The 18,518-nt window shown below is 43.9% G+C and overlaps 1 protein-coding gene across 2 annotated transcripts in view; it reads right to left on the bottom strand.

The window, feature by feature from the left end:
- Positions 1-18,518, bottom strand: part of MRPS14 (mitochondrial ribosomal protein S14) — a 30,737-nt gene that overhangs the window by 10,017 nt on the left and 2,202 nt on the right. For both annotated transcript variants that reach the window (XR_012515070.1, XM_003925344.4), the window contains exon 2: positions 2,038-2,196. Coding sequence is in view for 1 of the 2 variants with exons in the window: in XM_003925344.4 (XP_003925393.1) it covers positions 2,038-2,196 (159 nt within the window). In the remaining variant the exon portion in view is untranslated. The remainder of the gene's footprint in view (positions 1-2,037; positions 2,197-18,518) is intronic.

The raw sequence follows: 18,518 nt of genomic DNA, 5'->3' as shown, positions 1-18,518 counted from the left end.
CATACGCCTTATTGTTTCCCGAAAGATTTAAAGCAGTTTACAAATGATGAAACTGGGGCAAAGAAAACTGAGAGTAGAAAAGATAAAACCCTCAGGACACAAAAGTGCATGCTGTGAAAGCCTGTAAGTTGGTTGGAACTGGGATATAAACTTGACTTGTAAGCTACTTAGCAGGCAGCAGAGACCCATGATCACTTTCCATGACTCACAGACTCTACAGTTATTGCTGCTAGTCACACCAGAGACATTTCTTCTGGGTGTCTTCATAAACGTACTCAAACAACGTATCCCCAACTGTATTAAGGTATAATTGACAAAAACTGCATATATTTAAGGCACACAATGTCATGATCTGCTATACATATACACTGTGAAATGATTACCACAATGAAATGAATGCATCCCTCACCTCACAAAATCACCTTCTGTGTGTGTGGTAAGAACACCTCAGATCTACTCTCTTAGCAATTTCAAGTATACAATACAGTACCACTGACTATAGTCACGGTGCTGTGCACTAGCTCTCTAGAATGTGTTAAGCTTACAACAGAAAGTATACCCCTTTGACCACTATCTCCTGATTTCCCTAGTGATACCCCCAGTCCTGCTAGCTCCAAGCAACCATCATTCTACCCCCTGCTTCCCCTGATCAATATCTTGAGCTTAGTTTCTTGGGGGGGCCACTTCCTGTCTGTCTTAAAAAAAAAAAAAAGAGTTTTGCTCTGTTGTCTAGGCTGGAGTTTAGTGGCATGATCTCAGCTCACTGCAACCTCTGCCTCCCGAGTTCAAGTGATTCTCCTGCCTCAGTCTCCCAAGTAGCTGGGATTACAGGCGTGTGCCACTGAGCCCAGCTAAATTTTACACCTGACCTCAGGAGATCTGCCCGCCTCAGCCTCCCAAAATGCTAGGATTACAGGCATAAGCCACCATGCCTGGCCTGCCACTTCTTATTACTCCCTAAATGTAGGAAAGTAGCTTAATGCCATTTTAGTATAAGCCATAACCCACTGGTCCAAAACCTTCAGTTTTCTGCTCATCTGGCTTAATCCAGACAAGACTAAAAAGAATCCATAGTAATAAATAGAATGTGTCTCATTCTGCCCACTTCTCTAAATATAATTTTTAAAAAATCTGAGCTCTCAATCCGTCGAGTGGCCTTGAGTTTAATTTATATCTCCCTGACAAGCCTCTTGAACACAGATACTCTACAGCACCACTTAGGTGCAGGGCCTTATGCTTCAGAAAGCCAAGCAGGGTTGATATCCTCTTACTCAACCCAAGCAGTGTGACAAGAAAGTAAGCCTAAATGGAAAGGCACTTCAGCACACAGAGGTGGGCAAGGGAGTTCAGGAAGACAAGCTCAGGATGGTCCTGGGTGAGGAACACTTTAGGTCACATGCTAGGCACACAGTCTGCAACATCAGCAATGCCTCCCAATGCCTTGCCAGTTAAAAGACTGGGATGAATTCAGGGAGAGACCTTAGGTGAAAAAAGCCACCCAATTCACCAGTACTTTCTTTTTTGTTTGAGACAGAGTTTCGCTCGTTACCCAGGCTGGAGTGCAATGGCGCGATCTCGGCTCACCGCATCCTCCGCCTCCTGGGTTCAGGCAATTCTCCTGCCTCAGACTGCTGAGTAGCTGGGATTACAGGCACGCGCCACCATGCCCAGCTAATTTTTTGTATTTTTAGTAGAGACGATGTTTCACCATGTTGACCAGGTTGGTCTCGATCTCTCGACCTCGTGATCCACCCGCCTCGGCCTCCCAAAGTGCTGGGCTTACAGGCTTGAGCCACCGCGCCCAGCCCCTTCACCAGTACTTTCTAAGGCTGGCATAATGAAATGGTTGAAAGGCTAGCTGGGAGTGAACAGTCTTTAATCTGAAACTCACCAAAATCAGTTTCAAGGCTGTTTGTTTATACTGACTTGGACCTTATTCTCCAGAAATTATACCAAATCATAACAAACAGTATCAAAAATGATCTGACATGAGTGAATGATCCTGGGGTAGAAAGAGACTCATCTTAATTCGCCAACCTGTAGAAGTTTTGGCAAAATGGTATTCTTCCTGAGTGAATTAACACGTAGCCTCTCATCTGCGTATTCGTAGGCCATTTTTCGTCTCTTCACATCACGCCACATTCTCCAGTCTACATAGTAACCTCGAACTTGGCCTGAAGCTGATGAAGGAACCATCTAAAAGAAAGAGACAAGAAACAAGTGAGGGATAGCCAGGCCCACATTCTGAATGTTCCTCAATCCTGCAATTCTCTTTCTGCCACTGTTGATGACCTAGTATTCCTTTAAGAGTTGTTTTAGATCATTTTAATAATTTAAAATAGACTTCCTAATTCAGAATTAATAAGTTTTGCTAATATATATTAAGTCAAAATCATAGCAATATAATGCCTAACATATGTATTGAAAGGTGAAAAACAAGATTTCCAGTAATTTTTATTATTCTCTTTGACCTGTACTTAGGCCAATGGTCACATGATTCAAAAATAAAAAAGGTATAAAAAGACACGCAGTGAAAGGTCTCCCCCCAACCTCATTCCTCACCTGCCCAGTGACTCCCACACCCCACAGGTATCCACTGTTTCTAGTTTCTTGTATATGCTTCAGAGATTTTTGTCTGTATACACTCCCCTATTTTTCATTCCCTCTTTTCAGTTAACAATATACCTTAGAGATCTTTCCATATCTGAATGTAAAAGCTTCCCCATTTTTTTCATATTACATAATCCACTATATGGAAGCATCATGATTTAACATCCCATGTATTGCTGGACAGACTTACCTCACTATTAATCATTAAAAACAATGCTGCAGTGAATAATGTCTTAGAAATCATTTCATATGTATTCCTACATATCTTGAAGATACAGTATTATTTATTTCCTTTTTTGAGATGCAGTCTAGCTCTGTCACCCAGCCTGGAGTGCAGTGGTGCCATCTTGGCTCACTGCAACCTCCACCTCCTGGGTTCAAGCAATTCTTAGGCCTCAGCCTCCTGAGTAGCTCAGACTACAGGTGCCCGCCTCCACACCTGGCTTTTTTTTTTTTTTTTTTTTTTTTTGAGACAGAGTCTTACTCTGTTGCCAGGCTGGAGTTCAATGGTGCGATCTCAGCTCACTGCAACCTCTGCCTCCTGGGTTTAAGTGATTCTCCTGCTTCAGCCTCCTGAACAGCTGGGACTACAGGTGTGCACCACCATGCCCAGTTATTTTTTGTTTTTTATTTTTAGTAGAGATGGAGTTTCACCACGTTAGCCAGCATGGTCTCGATATTTTGACCTTGTGATCCACCTGCCTCGACCTCCCAAAGTGCTGGGGTTACAGATGTAAGCCACCATGCCTGTCTTTTTTTTTTTTTTTTTTTGGTATTTTTAGTAGAGATAGGGTTTCACCATGTTGGCCAGGTTGGTCTTGAACTTCTGACCTTAAGTGATCCATCTGTCTTGGCCTCTCAAAGTGCTAAGATTACAGGGGTGAGCCACTGTACCCAGCAAGGATAAATTATTGGGAACAAAACTGCTAGGTCAAAGGGTACTTTAAAACTATCACTGACCTAACATTTCTCAGCACTAGTTGTCCAGTAATAAGACAGCACACTGGCCGGGCGCGGTGGCTCAAGCCTGTAATCCCAGCACTTTGGGAGGCCGAGGCGGGTGGATCACGAGGTCAAGAGATCGAGACCATCCCGGTCAACATAGTGAAACCCTGTCTCTACTAAAAATACAAAAAATTAGCTGGGCATGGTGGCACGTGCCTGTAATCCCAGCTACTCGGGAAGCTGAGACAGGAGAATTGCCTGAACCCAGGAGGCGGAGGTTGCGGTGAGCCGAGGTCGCGCCATTGCACTCCAGCCTGGGTAACAAGAGCGAAACTGTCTCAAAAAAAAAAAAAAAAAAAAAAAAAAGACAGCACATTACTTGTTGTCTCACATTTTTGTGGTGATAGTGTATAGTTCTGACTGACAGTATAGGTAAAGGGAGTATAGATCACAAGAAACTTAAGTCTCTCAAAACAGAGGAAATATTACATGTTAATTAAACTGCAGCTATAGAAAAATGATGGCTTCCATCAGAGAATACTACAAACACCTCTATGCAAATAAACCAGTAAATCTAGAAGAAATGGATAAATTCCTGGACACTTACACCCTCCCAAGACTAAACCAGGAAGAAGCTGAATGTCTGAATAGACCAATAACAAGGTCTGAAATTGAGGCAGCAATTAATAGCTTACCAACCAAAAAAACTCCAGAACCACACGGGTTTGTAAGGTCTTTTAGGCAGACTGATTGTGCCATGGTAACCTCTGTGACCTGCATGTACACTCCAGATGAGTTCCTGGAACTAGAAAGTCTGAAGTAACTGGAAAACCACAAAAGGAGAAGAAATGTCCAACCCCTGTGGTGCCTAATTAATTTTGAGACATTCTTCTATTGTTCCTTATTCCCGCCTCAACTGATAAAGGCAACTGGACTTTGTAACCAACACTGGCCAACCTTGTAACTCCAGACTCTACAACCCCATCTCAGCTTGCAAAAACCACCCTGAACTGTAACTTCTGTAACTTTCCACTGCCTACCCCAAACCTATAAAACCAACTCCTATCCCACTGCCCTGCACTGACTCTTTTTGGACTTAGACCGCCTGCACCTGGGTGAATAAACAGCCATGTTGCTCACACAAAGCCTGTTTTGCAGGGGGTGAGGGGGTGGGAGGGGTGTCTCTTCATTCAGAGCACGCATTTTAACATTTGGTGCCAAAACCTGCGACAGGGGTACTCCTTAGGGAGACTGACCCCCGTCCCTGCTCCCCCTCTGCGGAGACCCACCTGAGACCTCAATACTTCAGCCCAGCAGCTCCATGCTGAATAGCTCTCTCACCATCTTCAGATCCAGTAAGCAGTCTCTCTTTCTTTTTCTTTAGAGAAAAGGAGACAAGTCTCTCCCTTTTTCTCTCTCTTTTCCTTTAAATCCTTCTGCTTCTAGGTAGAGAAAAGGAGACAAGTCTCTCCCTCTCTCTTTTCCTTTAAATCTTTCTCCTTCTAGTGGAGACAAAGCTTTGAGACACTATCTGTGTAGGGACAGAGGAGACAAATCTCTCCCTCTTGCTCAAAAACTCCAACCTTGGTCCCGGACTCGGGAAGACAGTCTTCCCTTTGGTGTCCGGTCAATCTCGGGGATGCCTGCCTTGATCACTCACACATGTTACAGCCCAGGATTCTGTCAGGGCTGACTACTGAAGACCCTGGTGGCTGCTCACTCCTTCTCCTCCTCTACTCTACTCCTTTCCTTAGAACTTCGCTATGGGCAGTATACTGCCCTATATTCCTCAGTCTTGGCCTCTAGCCTGCATCCTAAAAAACCTAAAACCTCTTCAGCTGTCGCCTAATCTGAAACCCAAACATCTAATTTTTCCTGTAACACAGTCTACCCTCAATACAAATTAGACAACAGTTCCTAACAGCCAGAAAATGGCACTTTCAAATTTTCTATTCTGTAAAACCTAGACAATTTTTGTCAACGAATGGGCAAATGGTTTGAGGTGCCTGACATCCAGGCATTTTTTTTTTTTTTTTGGAGACAGTTTCCCTCTGTTGCCAGGCTGGAGTGCAGTGCCACGATCTTGGCTCATCGCAATCTCTGCTTCCCAGGTTCAAGCAATTCTCCTGCCTCAGCCTCCCGAGTAGCTGGGATTATAGGCATGCACCACCATGCCCGGCTAATTTTGTATTTTTAGTAGAGACAGGGTTTTTCCATGTTGGTTAGGCCTGTCTTGAACTCCTGAGCTCAGGTGATACACCTGCCTCAGCCTCCCAAAGTGCTAGATTACAGGCATGAGCCACTGCGCCTGGCCCAGGCATTTTTTTTATACTCCAATCCCTCCCTAATCTCTGCTCTCATTGCAACTCATCCCAAATTTTCCTTCTCTCCCTTCCGTCTGCTCCTCCTGCCTCTGCTAGCAACCCAGAATCCTCCTTGCCCATCAACCCTTCTGATCTTTCTCCTCCCTTCCTGTCTGAACCAGAATCCAATCCAGCCCTTACCCCCACCACTGGAGACTCCCTCCTCTTCCTCTGCCCACAGCCCACCTCTTTATGCCCCTCCTGTCACCTCCCTACCTCACACCCAGTCCAGCTTACAGCTTGGTCCCATGGCTAACTCCTAACTGCCCCTGCCCAACAATTCCCCCTTCGAGAGGCGGCTGGAGGAGAAGGCATAGTTAGGGTGCATGTTCTTTTCTCTTTAACTGACCCTTCCCAAATTGGCCAATGGTTAGGCTCCTTTTTATTAGATCCTACTAAATGTATACAAGAGTTCCAATGTCTAACCCAGTCCTATAACTCACCTGGAGTAACTTAATGTCATCCTTACTTCTACTCCATCCCTGAAGAATAGGTATTTTATCACCCAATCAGCCCCTCACATTACAAAAAAGCCACAGAAATTAGAATCTGTCCCTCAAACCCCACAACAAGAATTAATCCTGCCTTCAAGGCGTTCAATGGGGAAAAAGCTGCCTGGCGGCAGTGCATCTCAGAACTACAGATGCTTGCCTCTGCTGTAAGACAAACCCCAGTCATATCACTGGCTCATAAAGACTTCAAAGCACCCAGACTGCAGCATCCAGCTGTCCCTCCCAAAACTTGCTTCAAGTGTTGGAAACCTGGCCACTGGGCCAAGGAATGCCCACAGCCTGAGATTCCCCCTAAGGCCTGCCTGGTCTGTGTGGGGTCCCCACTAAAAGTTGGACTCTCTGACTCATGTTGCTGCTCCCAGAGCTCCTACAGCTACAACCCACAGCTCCCAGATCAAATCCTTCCCAGATCTCCTTGGCGTGGCAGTTGAAGACTAATGCTGTCTGAACACCTTGGAAGCCCCCTGGACCATCACAGACACCAAGCTTCTGGTAACTCTTATGGTGGAGGGTAAGTCTATCCCCTTCTTAATCGATATGGGGGCCTCCCACTCCACGCTGCCTTCTTTTCAAGGACCTGTCTCCTTGGCCTCCATAACTGTTGTGGGAATTGATGGCAAGGCTTACAGGCCTCTCAAAACTCCCCAAGTCTGATGTCAATTAGGCCAACAATCCTTTCCACATTCTTTCCTAATCATCCCCACTTGTCCAGTTCCCGTTAGGCCAAGATATCCTAACAAAATTGTCTGCCTCCTTAACTATTCCTGGGCAACAGCTATACCTCATTGCCAACCTCCTCCCCAAACCTGTTAACTCCCTCAAAAGCTACCCTTATACCCCCTACCTTAACTCTAAGGTGCAGGACACCACCTCCCCAGCCCTTGCTACAAGTCACTTACCCCTCATCATCCCAATCACTCTTATCCTGCTTAACACCAGTACCCCATCCCACAACAGGCTTTAAAGGGATTAAAGCCTGTTATCACTCACCTATTACAACATGGCCTTTTAAAGCCTACAAATTCTCCTTACAACTCCCCTATTCTACCTGTCCAGAAACCAGACAAATCCTATAGGCTAGTCCAAGACCTTTGCCTCAACAATCAGATTATGCCTCCCATCCGTCCTGTTGTACCAAACCCTTATACCGTCCTATCTTCCATACCCATAACTCACTATTCCGTTCTTGATCAGAAAGACGCCATTTTCACCAACCCCTTAAAGCCCTCCTCTTAGCCTCTTTTCGCCTTTACTTGGACTGATTTTGCCTTTACTCAGGGAGTTTTGAGAGGCCTGGAAGCCTTGCCGTGAATTCCCACCAGTCCCAGCAGTTAACCTGGACCACTCTTCCCCAAGATTTCCTCTTCACACCTCACACACTTACTTTCAGCCCCTCACCTTCACCAGCTTGATGCACTCTTTATTGAAACCCCCACAGTAACCATTGCTCTTGGACCTGACTTCAACCCAGCCTCTCACTTAATACCTGACATAAACCCTGAACCCCATAACTGTATCTCCCTAATCCATATGGCATCCTCCCCATTTCCTCTTATTTCTCTCTTTCCTATTCCGGACCCAGACCACACTTGGTTTACTGACGGCAGCTCCTCAAAGCCCAACCGATCATCAACAGCAAAAGCAGGTTATGCAATAGTGTCTCTCACATCTATTATTGATGCTGCTATGTATCCCCCTTCTACCACTTCTCAACAAGCTGAGCTTACTGCTTTAATCCATGCTCTCACACTTGCAAAAGGACTGCATGTCAATATCTACACTGATTCTAAATGTCTTCCACATCCTTCATCACCGTGCTGTTATATGGGCAGAAAGAGTATTTCTTACTACACAAGGGTCCTCCATTATCCATGCCCCGGTGATTAAAACTCTTCCTCAAGCTGCTTTACTTCCAGCCAAAGTCGGAGTCATTCACTGCAAGCGACACCATAACCCATCAGATCCCATTACTCAAGGAAACGCTTAGGCTGATAAAACAGCAAAGCAGCAGCTGATGCTCCAATACCTGCCTCTCATGGCCAGTATTTCTCCTTCTCACCTGTCATTCCCACCTACTCTCCCACAGAAAACTTAACCTGTCAATCACTTCCTACTCAAGGCAAGTGGTTCTTAGATCATGGAAAATTCCCCCTTCCTGCCTCACAAGCTCATTCTATTCTCTTGTCCTTTCAAGACCGCTTTCATGTAGGGTACAAGCCACGAGCCTGTCTTTCAGAACCTCTCATTACCTTTCCATTGTGGAAGTCCATCCTCAAGGCAGTCGCTTCTCAACATTCCACCTGCCACTCTACTACTCCCCAAGGCTTCCTCAGGCCCCTCCCTTTCCTACACATCAGGCTTGAGGGTTCACCCCTGCACAAGACTGGCAGATAAACTTTACTCATATGCCCCATGTCAGAAAGTTCAAATACCTCCTGGTCTGAGCTGACACTTTTACAGGATGGGTGGAGGCCTTTCCCACAGGGTCTGAAAAGGCCATCGCAGTGATTTCCTCCCTCTGTCAGACATAATTCCCTGCTTCGGTCTCCTACGTTCATAGTTAGACAATGGACTGGCCTTCATTAGCCAGATCACCAAAGCAGTCTCCGCCCTGGGCATCCAGTAGAATCTCCACACCCCACACCATCCTCAGTGCTCAGGCAAAGTAGAAAGAACTGATGGCATTTTAAAAACACATCTCACCAAACTCAGCCTCCAACTTAAGAAAGACTAGACAGCTCTTCTACCCCTTGCTCTTCTCAGAATTCAGGCCACTCCTCGGGAACCCACAGAGTACAACCCCTTTGAACTCCTATATGACTGTACCTTTCTGCTTGGGTCCAACCTTATTCTAGACATCAGCCCTCTTGGTGAGTACCTTCCAATCCTCCAGCAGGCCAGACATGAAATTCCCAGGCTTCTCTAACTTAACCTTCTCTTACCTACTCCAGATAATCAGCCATATGAAGACACCCTAGTCGGACAGTCAGTTCTGAAAAAGAGCCTGGCCCCCAGTCTCTACAACCTTGGTGGACAGGACCCTTTCTGGTTGTCTACAGCACCCCAACTGCTGTTCGCCTGCAAGACCCTCCCCAGCGGGTTCACTGCTCCAGGGTGAAGCTGTGCCCATCAGACAGCCAGCCTGACTCCTCCACCTCCTCTTGGAAGTTGCAAGTACTCTCTTCAGCCTCTTCTGAGGAAACTTAAATGCCCTGTTTTTGTTTACACTGCCGGTTTACACTTTTCCTTCAGGCAATTACTGCCGGTACTTCGTGGTTTTATCCCCAGGCTGCCACCCTCGACTCTTTTAGAGTGGTTAGATGATCTTCAGTGGCAAGGAACTCTCCAGTTCTTCCACCCCGATTAAGTCCTCTTTTCTTTCATACTCACTCTTATTATCGCTCCCGTTCTCCTGCTACCCTCTACCCCTCCCTGATTACCTCAGATATACCAGAAACCTAAGCTACTCTCTCCTAGCCAACTTGAACCCTTCCTTAGCCAGAGATAGCTGGCTATGCATTTCCCTCTCCTCATCCCACTACGCAGCCGTTCCTGCCCTACTGACCAATTGGACAAACTCCCATTTCTTTACACCTGTAGACATCTTTCAACACCCCCAACCTGTACTCCCCCAAAGAACTACTCTACCTCTTAGACAGCATCGACAGAGACATCCCAGATTCTCATCTCAACAGGCTGCTGCTCTTCTATGCACCTACCTACCTAATCTTTCTCCCGATGTCAACTCAACACTCCTCGTTCCTGGACTGCTAACCACACAAACAACTATTCCTACTGCTGGGCTCCCTTATGCATCTCTGACAATCATCCACCGGAACCCCCCTAGAAAATCTCCCACCCTCTCTGTGTTCCTTTACTCTTCACCTCAAGAGCCCTGCTACCTACATTACCCTAAAAATAGGAGCTGTGAACTGCACATTACAGAAAAGCCCTTCCTTATCACTAGCAGCCTTAAAAACATCAATAGCAGGTTCTGCCTAGGTAGGCCTTTACCCTCTCACTCCACCCTTGGCTACCCTCCCCTTGCTCCTCACTCTCCTCCAGAACCCTCTTCCTGTCTGCTCATACCCAATCTTGTTAATAAACTTGCATAGTTACTTATAGACAGCACGTGCTTCCTCATACACCATGAGAACAAAAGCTCTCTCTCCACAGTTACCCTGTGGAACTCTGCTACAACCTTAATGGCCACAGCCCTTGCTGGTTCCCTTGGCATTTGGGTCCAAAGCCCACCCTCGGAACACTTTCTCAGCTTTTTTTCCTCTGTGGTTCTTCTTACATCTGCCTTCCTACCAACTGGATAGGCACTTGTACCCTAGTTTTCCTTACTCCCAAAATTCAGTTCGCCAACGGAGACAAAAGCCTCCCTGTTCCCCTTGTGGTCCCGACATGATACAAGCAGGTTATTCCACTGATCCCCTGACTTGTAGGGTTAGGAATTACTACTGCACTCGGCACAGACATGAGCACGCCTACCACTTCAACTGTCACCTTTTGTAGCCTCTCTAATGATTTCTCTGCTAGCGTGGCAGAATTAACTCCCTCACTATCCCTTCTACAAGCTCAAGTAAATTCCCTAGATGCAGTTGTCCTCCAAAACCACAGAAGTCTTAATTTACTGACTGCTGAAAAAGGTCTTTGCCTATTCCTTAATGAAGAATGTTGTTTCTATGTAAACCAGTCCAGCCTCGTATATGATGCCATCAATAAATTAAAAGAAAGAGCCCCAAAGCCCGCTAATCAGGCAATTTGTTATCTTGGACCTGGCTGGTCTGGTTGGACCCTCTAACTGGAAGTGATGGCTTCTTCCAGTCCTTAGTCCTGTGATACTTATCCTTCCCCTCTCTTATTTGGACACTATGTTTTCCGATTAATCTCTCAATTCCTACAAAATCGTATACAAGCGATAATCAATCAGTCAATACGGCAAATGCTCCTAACAACCCCACAATATCACTCCTTGCCCTGAGATCTCCCAGCAGTCTCAATTCTTTTCCATTTTTAGGTTTCTGCGATGCCCCCAATCTCACTTGAAGAAGCCCTGAGAAACATCACCCCATCACCCCTCTGTGCCGGCCTTCCTAATATTCCACTGCTCTCCACTCTTAATTTCTTTTTCCTTTATGTTACTAATATAAAAAGACAGGAATGTAAGGCCTGACCGTGCCGTGAACAGCACGGCGAACCCCCGTGAACCACATGTACACCACTGGAGGGCCTTCTGGAATTAGAAAATCTGAAGTAGCTGGAAGATCATGAAAAGAGGAAGAAACCCCTGTGGCACCTACTTAACTTTGAGACATTCTCTATTGTTGCTTATTCCCACCCCAAATGAGAGGCCACTGGACTTTGTAACTGACCTTGGTCAACCTTGTGACTCCAGACCCTATGACCCCTTCCCAGCTTGCAAAAAACCATCCTAAACTGTAACTTTCCACTGCCCACCCCAAATCTATAAAACCAACTCCCATCCCACTGCCCTTCAGTGACTCTCTTTCACTCAGCCCGCCTGCACCTGGGTGAATAAATGGCCATGCTGTTCACACAATGCCTGCTTGGCGGGGTGTCTCTTCATTCAGAGCACCCATTTTACCAATACCTATCTTTTTCCTCTCTTTTTGGACCTTGTGTTTTCTGATAAATCTCTCGATTCTTACAAAATTGTATACAAGCGATAACCAATCAGTCAATACGACAAATGCTCCTTCTAACACCCCACAATGTCACTCCTTGCCTCGAGATCTCTCAGCAGTCTCAATTCTTTCCCCTTTTCAGGTTTCCACACCACCCCCAATCACGCTCAGAGAAGGCCTAAGAAACATCACCCCATCATCCCTCTGTGCCAGTCTTCCTAATATTCTATCGCCCTCCACTCTTCATTTCTTTTCCTTTATATTATTAATATAAAAAGACAGGAAAGTAGGTCTTTTAGACTGATTGTGCCATGGTAACCTCTGTGACACTGCAGATGAGTTCCTGCAACTAGAAATCCGAAGTAACTGGAAAACCACAAAAGGAGAAATGTCCAACCCCTGTGGTGCCTAATTAACTCTGAGATATTCTTCTATTGTTCCTTATTCCTACCTCAACTGATAGGGCAACTGGAATTTGTAACCAACCTTGGTCAACCTTGTGACTCCAAACCCTACACCCCCCTCCCAGCTTGCAAAAACTGCTGTGAACTGTAACTTCTATAACTTTCCACTGCCCACCCCAAACCTATAAAACCAACTCCTATCCCACTGCCCTGCACTGACTTTCTTTTTGGACTCAGCCTACCTGCAGCCATGCTGCTCACACACAGTTTGTTTGGGGTCTCCTCATTCAGAGCATGCATTTTAACAAGATGCACAGCTGAATTCTACCAGAGGTACAAAGAGGAGCTGGTATCATTCCTTCTGAAACTATTCCAAACAATACAAAAAGAGGGAATCATTCTTAACTCATTTTATGAGACCAACATTATCCTGTTATCAAAGTCTGGCAGAGTCACAACTAAAAAAGAAAATTTCAGGCCAATATCCATGACGAATATTGACGCAAAAATCCTTAATAAAATACCGGCAAACCAAATCCAACAGCGCATCAAAAACCTTATCCATCGTGATCAAGTCAGCTTCATCTCTGGGATGCAAGGCTGGTTCAACATATGCAAATCTATAAATGTAATCCATCACATAAATAGAACCAAAGACAAAAACCACAAGATTATCTCAATAGATGCAGAGATGGCCTTTGACAAAATTCAACAGCTCTTTAGGCTAAAAACTCTCAATAAGCTAGGTATCGATGAATTATCTCAAAATACTATTTATGACAAACCTACAGTCAATATCATGCTGACTGGGCAAAAACTGGAAGCATTCTCTTTGAAAACTGGCACTAGACAAGGATGCCCTCTCTGACCACTCCTATTCAGCATAGTATTGGAAGTTCTGACAAGGGCAATCAGGCAAGAAAAAGAAATAAAGGGTATTCAATTAGGAAAACAGGAGGTCAATGTCTCTATTTGCAGATACCATGATTGTATATTTAGAAGACCCCATTGTCTCAGCCCAAAATCTCCTTAAGCTAACAAGCAACTTCAGCAAAGTCTCAGGATACAAAGTCAATGTGCAAAAATCACAAGCATTCCTATACACCAGTAATGGTCAAATCATGAGTGAACTCCCATTCACAACTGCTACAAAGAGAATAAAATACCTAGGAATACAACTAACAAGGGATGTGAAGGATCTCTTCAAGGAGAACTACAACCCACTGCTCAAGGAAATGAGAGGACACAAACAGATGGAAAAACATTCCATGCTCATGGATAGGAAGAATCAATATCGAGAAAATGGTCATACTGCCCAAAGTAATTTATAGATTCAATGCTATCCCCATCAAGCCACCATTGACTTTCTTCACAGAATTGGAAAAAAACACCTTAAACATCATATGGAACCAAAAAAGAGCCCACATAGCCAAGACAATCCTAAGCCAGAGAAACCAAACCAAATCATCAAAACAAAAAACAACAACAAAAAAACAAAGCTGGAGGCATCACCCTACCTGACTTCAAACTACACTACAAGGCTATAGTAATCAAAACAGCATTGTACTGTTACCAAAATAGAGATATAGACCAATGGAACAGAACAGAGACCTCAGAAATAACATCACACATCTACAACCATCTTATCTTTGACAAACCTGACAAAAACAAGCAATGGGGAAAGGGTTCCCTATTTAACAAATGGTGTTGGGAAAATTGGCTAGCCATATGCAGAAAGCTGAAACTGGACTCCTTCCTTACACCTTATACAAAAATTAACTCCAGATGGATTAACAATTTAAACATAAGACCTAACACCATAAAAACACTAGAAGAAAACCTAGGCAATACCATTCAGGATATAGGCATGGGCAAGGACTTCATGACTAAAACACTAAAAGCAATGGCAACAAAAGCCAAAATAGACAAATGGGATCTAACGAAACTAAAGAGCTTCTGCACAGCAAAAGAAACTATCATTAGAGTGAACCAGCAACCAATGGAATGGAAAAAATTTTTGCAATCTACCCATCAGACGAAGGGCTAATATCCAGAATCTACAAAGAACTTAAATTTACATTAAAAAAAAAAAAAACCATCAAAAAGTGGGCAACGATATGAACAGACAATTCTCAAAAGAAGTCATTTATGCAGTCAACAAACATGAAAAAAAGCTCACCATCACTGGTCATTAATGTAAATCAGACACACATCTAGGTACCATCTCATGCCAGATAGAGGGGCAATCATTAAAAAATTAGGAGACAACAGATGCTGGTGAGGATGTGGAGAAATAGGAACAATTTTACACTGTTGGTGGGAACGTCTTAATTCAACCATTGTGGAAGACAGTGCGGCAATTCCTCAAGGATCTAGAACCAAAAATACCATGTGATCCAGCAATCCCATTACTGGTATATACCCAAAGGATTATAAATCATTCTATTATAAAGACACATGCACATGTATGTTTATTGTGGCACTGTTCACAATAGCAAAGACTTGGAACCAACCCAAATGCCCATCAATAACAGACTGGATAAAGAAAATGTGGTACATATACACCATGGAATACTATGCAGCAATAAAAAGGGTGAGTTCATGTCCTTTGCAGGGTCATGGATAAAGCTGGAAACCATCATCCTCAGCAAACTGACCCAAGAACAGAAAACCAAGCACCTCATGTTCTCACTCGTAAGTGGGTGTTGAACAATGAGAACACATAGACACAGGGAGGGGAACAGCACACACAGGGGGCACCGGGCTTGTGGGCAGGGGACAGCAGGGGGTAGGGGGATAGGGAGGGACAGCATTAGGAGAAATACCTAATGTAGATGGCAGGGTGATGGATGCAGCAAACCACCACGGCATGTGTACACATCTATATAACAAACCTGCACGTTCTGTACATGTACTCCAGAACTTAAAGTATGATTTTTAAAAACATGATGGCTTTCAATAACTGATGTTTATAGAAGAAATATATGTATAGCAGAATATTGAGATGTTGACCACCACCTGCGGAAGTCTGGCCTGCAGACCCTGACTCAACAATGGATGAATGAATGCACTCTCACACCTAGTTCAATGACACAAGTGGGCTAGGGATGGCTGTTGGCTGCTTTCTGAGGGTGAAATGCTACCAATTGACCAAGATCCTCTGTCCATCCACACATTTATTCTATCAAAATTTTAGGTTCTAAGTCAACACATTTGTTGATAATTAACACGGTTAAAAGAGTGGTTACATGAATGATAAAAAGCTTCATGTTCTGGGCCCAGAGTAAAGTCTATAAACAGGTAATTCTCCTCCCACTGAAGGACCATCCAGCACCAAGTTTACCTGAGTAAACAGAGCAGAGACAAAGGGACTTGGGGTAAATAGAAAGCCTTTGATCCTCTCTCTTTCCTATGCTAATGTTAATGAGGCAGCTGCTTTCAGCATGCCTCAATAAGACCTTTTCATCCTCCAAAAGGTTTGAGATTACAATCTGTAACTTTTCCTAATAGTTAATATCTGGCCAGCCACCCCAAGTGAATAGCAACAGAATATAAAACTGAAAATAAGAATACTATAGAAAGCCAAAGCTTTTTCAATTTATTAACAAAAGATAAACTGATCATTTCCAGTACTCATATTACTAAAGTCTCACATTTTTAACAATTCTGCAATCACCTTTTGGGAAAAAAATAAGCAGGAATAGAATTTAAATATTGATGTGGCATATGACTAAGTCCAGTGAATGCGTTGATAACCATGGCTGGAAATGCTTGTCACAGAAAGAGGGGCTTTGAAATTCTGACAGCAATTCAACCTTGAAATGTTGATAGAATTTTGACAAAAGTGGGGACACAGGAGGGGAGAAAAGGTAGTTTGTCCAAACAAAACATGGAAAAGAACAAGATATATTCATAAGATCAAGGAGAAACTATTCTGCCTGAGAAAACCATTCATGTTGAGGGGCAATGCGAGGTTTGCTTTTACCTATGAAATTGAGGGTAATGGTAATTTAGAAAACAAGATTAAGCATTTCTTCTTTGAATTCTTTTTCAAAGTATTCCTAATCAAATTCTCCTAAAAGACTTTTGTTTTTTAAAATAGTTTTTCATTCTATTTTGCATATCTTTTTTTCTTTTTCTTTTTTTTTTTTTTTGAGATGGAGTTTCGCTCTTGTTACCCAGGCTGGAGTGCAATGGCGCGACCTCGGCTCACCGCAACCTCCGCCTCCTGGGTTCAGGCAATTCTCCTGCCTCAGCCTCCTGAGTAGCTGGGATTACAGGCACGCGCCACCACGCCCAGCTAGTTTTCTGTATTTTTAGTAGAGACAGGGTTTCACCATGTTGACCAGGATGGTCTCGATCTCTCGACCTCGTGATCCACCCACCTCGGCCTCCCAAAGTGCTGGGATTACAGGCTTGAGCCACCGCGCCCGGCGCATCTTTTTTTCTTACTAGAAAAGTAATACACTTTTTTTTTTTTTTGAGATGGAGTTTTGTTCTTGTTGCCCAGGTTGGAGTGCAATGGCACAATCTCGGCTCACTGGAACCTGTGCCTCTTGGGTTCAAGCAATTCTCCTGCCTCAGCCTTCTGAGTAGAGTACCTGGGATTACAGGCATGCACCACTACACCCAGCTAATTTTGTATTTTTAGTAAAGATGAGGTTTCTCCATGTTGGTGAGGCTGGTCTTGAACTCCTGAAGTATACACTTTCAAAATAAAACATTTATTGGCCTATTATATTATTTCTCCTGTGAATGTTTTCATGTCCTCTGTCTGCATTTCAACTGTGGTATATTTCCTTACCAGTTTATAACGGTGCTTTATAGATTAAGGTCACACTCTATTGTGCTCTGTAGGCATCCTGTCATGCCCCCATCTCTCACCCCTCTTCAGCTCCTAAAACCTTTCCACTGGGCCGTCTCAGTCCATGGTCTACCATCAAAATCTTTTAAATCCAACTTACATTAACATCTCCTTCACCTTTTGCTCTGGCTGAATTTTAAATCCCTCCTCACAGCTTTTCCCATAGCTCCTTCTTCTCCCATGACTGGGCCTAGAGGTGGGATAGCTAAGAGTCCTCCTTGCAGCTTCCAGTTTTCCTTCCTACCTGAAAGCTCCTGGCTTTGACTTACGTCATTGGGCTTACTACCACCCCCACCTCTCTCATCGCTGTAGTCATCTACCACAACCCCTGCCACTCCCTTTCATTTTTCCACAATTTTAGATCCTGGCTTACTGTCACTCTCTCCAATATTCTTCCTATCTTAATTCTTGGTGATTTCAATATACATGAAATTATACCCTGATCACTATGATCTTTTAACACCTCTCCTTTAATGATTTTTGTCCTTCACTTGTTTATTCAATTCCACGCCCGTGCTGTGGGTATTTTATTATTAATAAGTGCAAGCTGTGTCATCTCATTTTGGGTATCTCATTCTCTATCACTTCTTTCTAGCTTGCTCCTTCAAACACTGCAATAACAATCCTTCTGGGACTTCCAATCTATTGATCCTACCATGTTTCACTTTTTTTCACTCAGCTTTTGATTTCCTGCCTTCCTCTCTCACCCAGCCTGAATTCCATTGTTCTATAAATACAATGTCCCCTTGAATACACCATCAGCTCTCTGGCCCCTCTCTCACTTTTCTGTACTTACTCCAATTCTCTCGACCATTCCTCCTGTCCATTTCCAACTCTTACGTGGTCTCTCTCCCCTTAAACCTCTGACACTTCCTCTCACATCCTCACACTCAGCTGATGACTTCACTTTCTCCTTTATTATAAAATTTTATATTTTAATTTTATTATAAAATTAAAAGAAATCAGAAGAGCATAAATGCTCACCAACACACTGACTCACTAGCATCTGTATCACATGTTCTACATTCCTTTCTGTTATTAGAGACCATTTCTGTCCAATACAGTAGCCACTAACCACATATGGCCATTAAACACTTGTAATATTACTAGTGTAACTGAGGAAGGTAATTCTTTTTTTTTTTTTTTTTTTTTTTGAGACGGAGTTT

Source organism: Saimiri boliviensis, chromosome 19, assembly GCF_048565385.1.
Source record: "Saimiri boliviensis isolate mSaiBol1 chromosome 19, mSaiBol1.pri, whole genome shotgun sequence".
Lineage (NCBI taxonomy): Eukaryota > Metazoa > Chordata > Mammalia > Primates > Cebidae > Saimiri > Saimiri boliviensis.
This window is presented reverse-complemented; position numbering and strand designations above follow the sequence as displayed.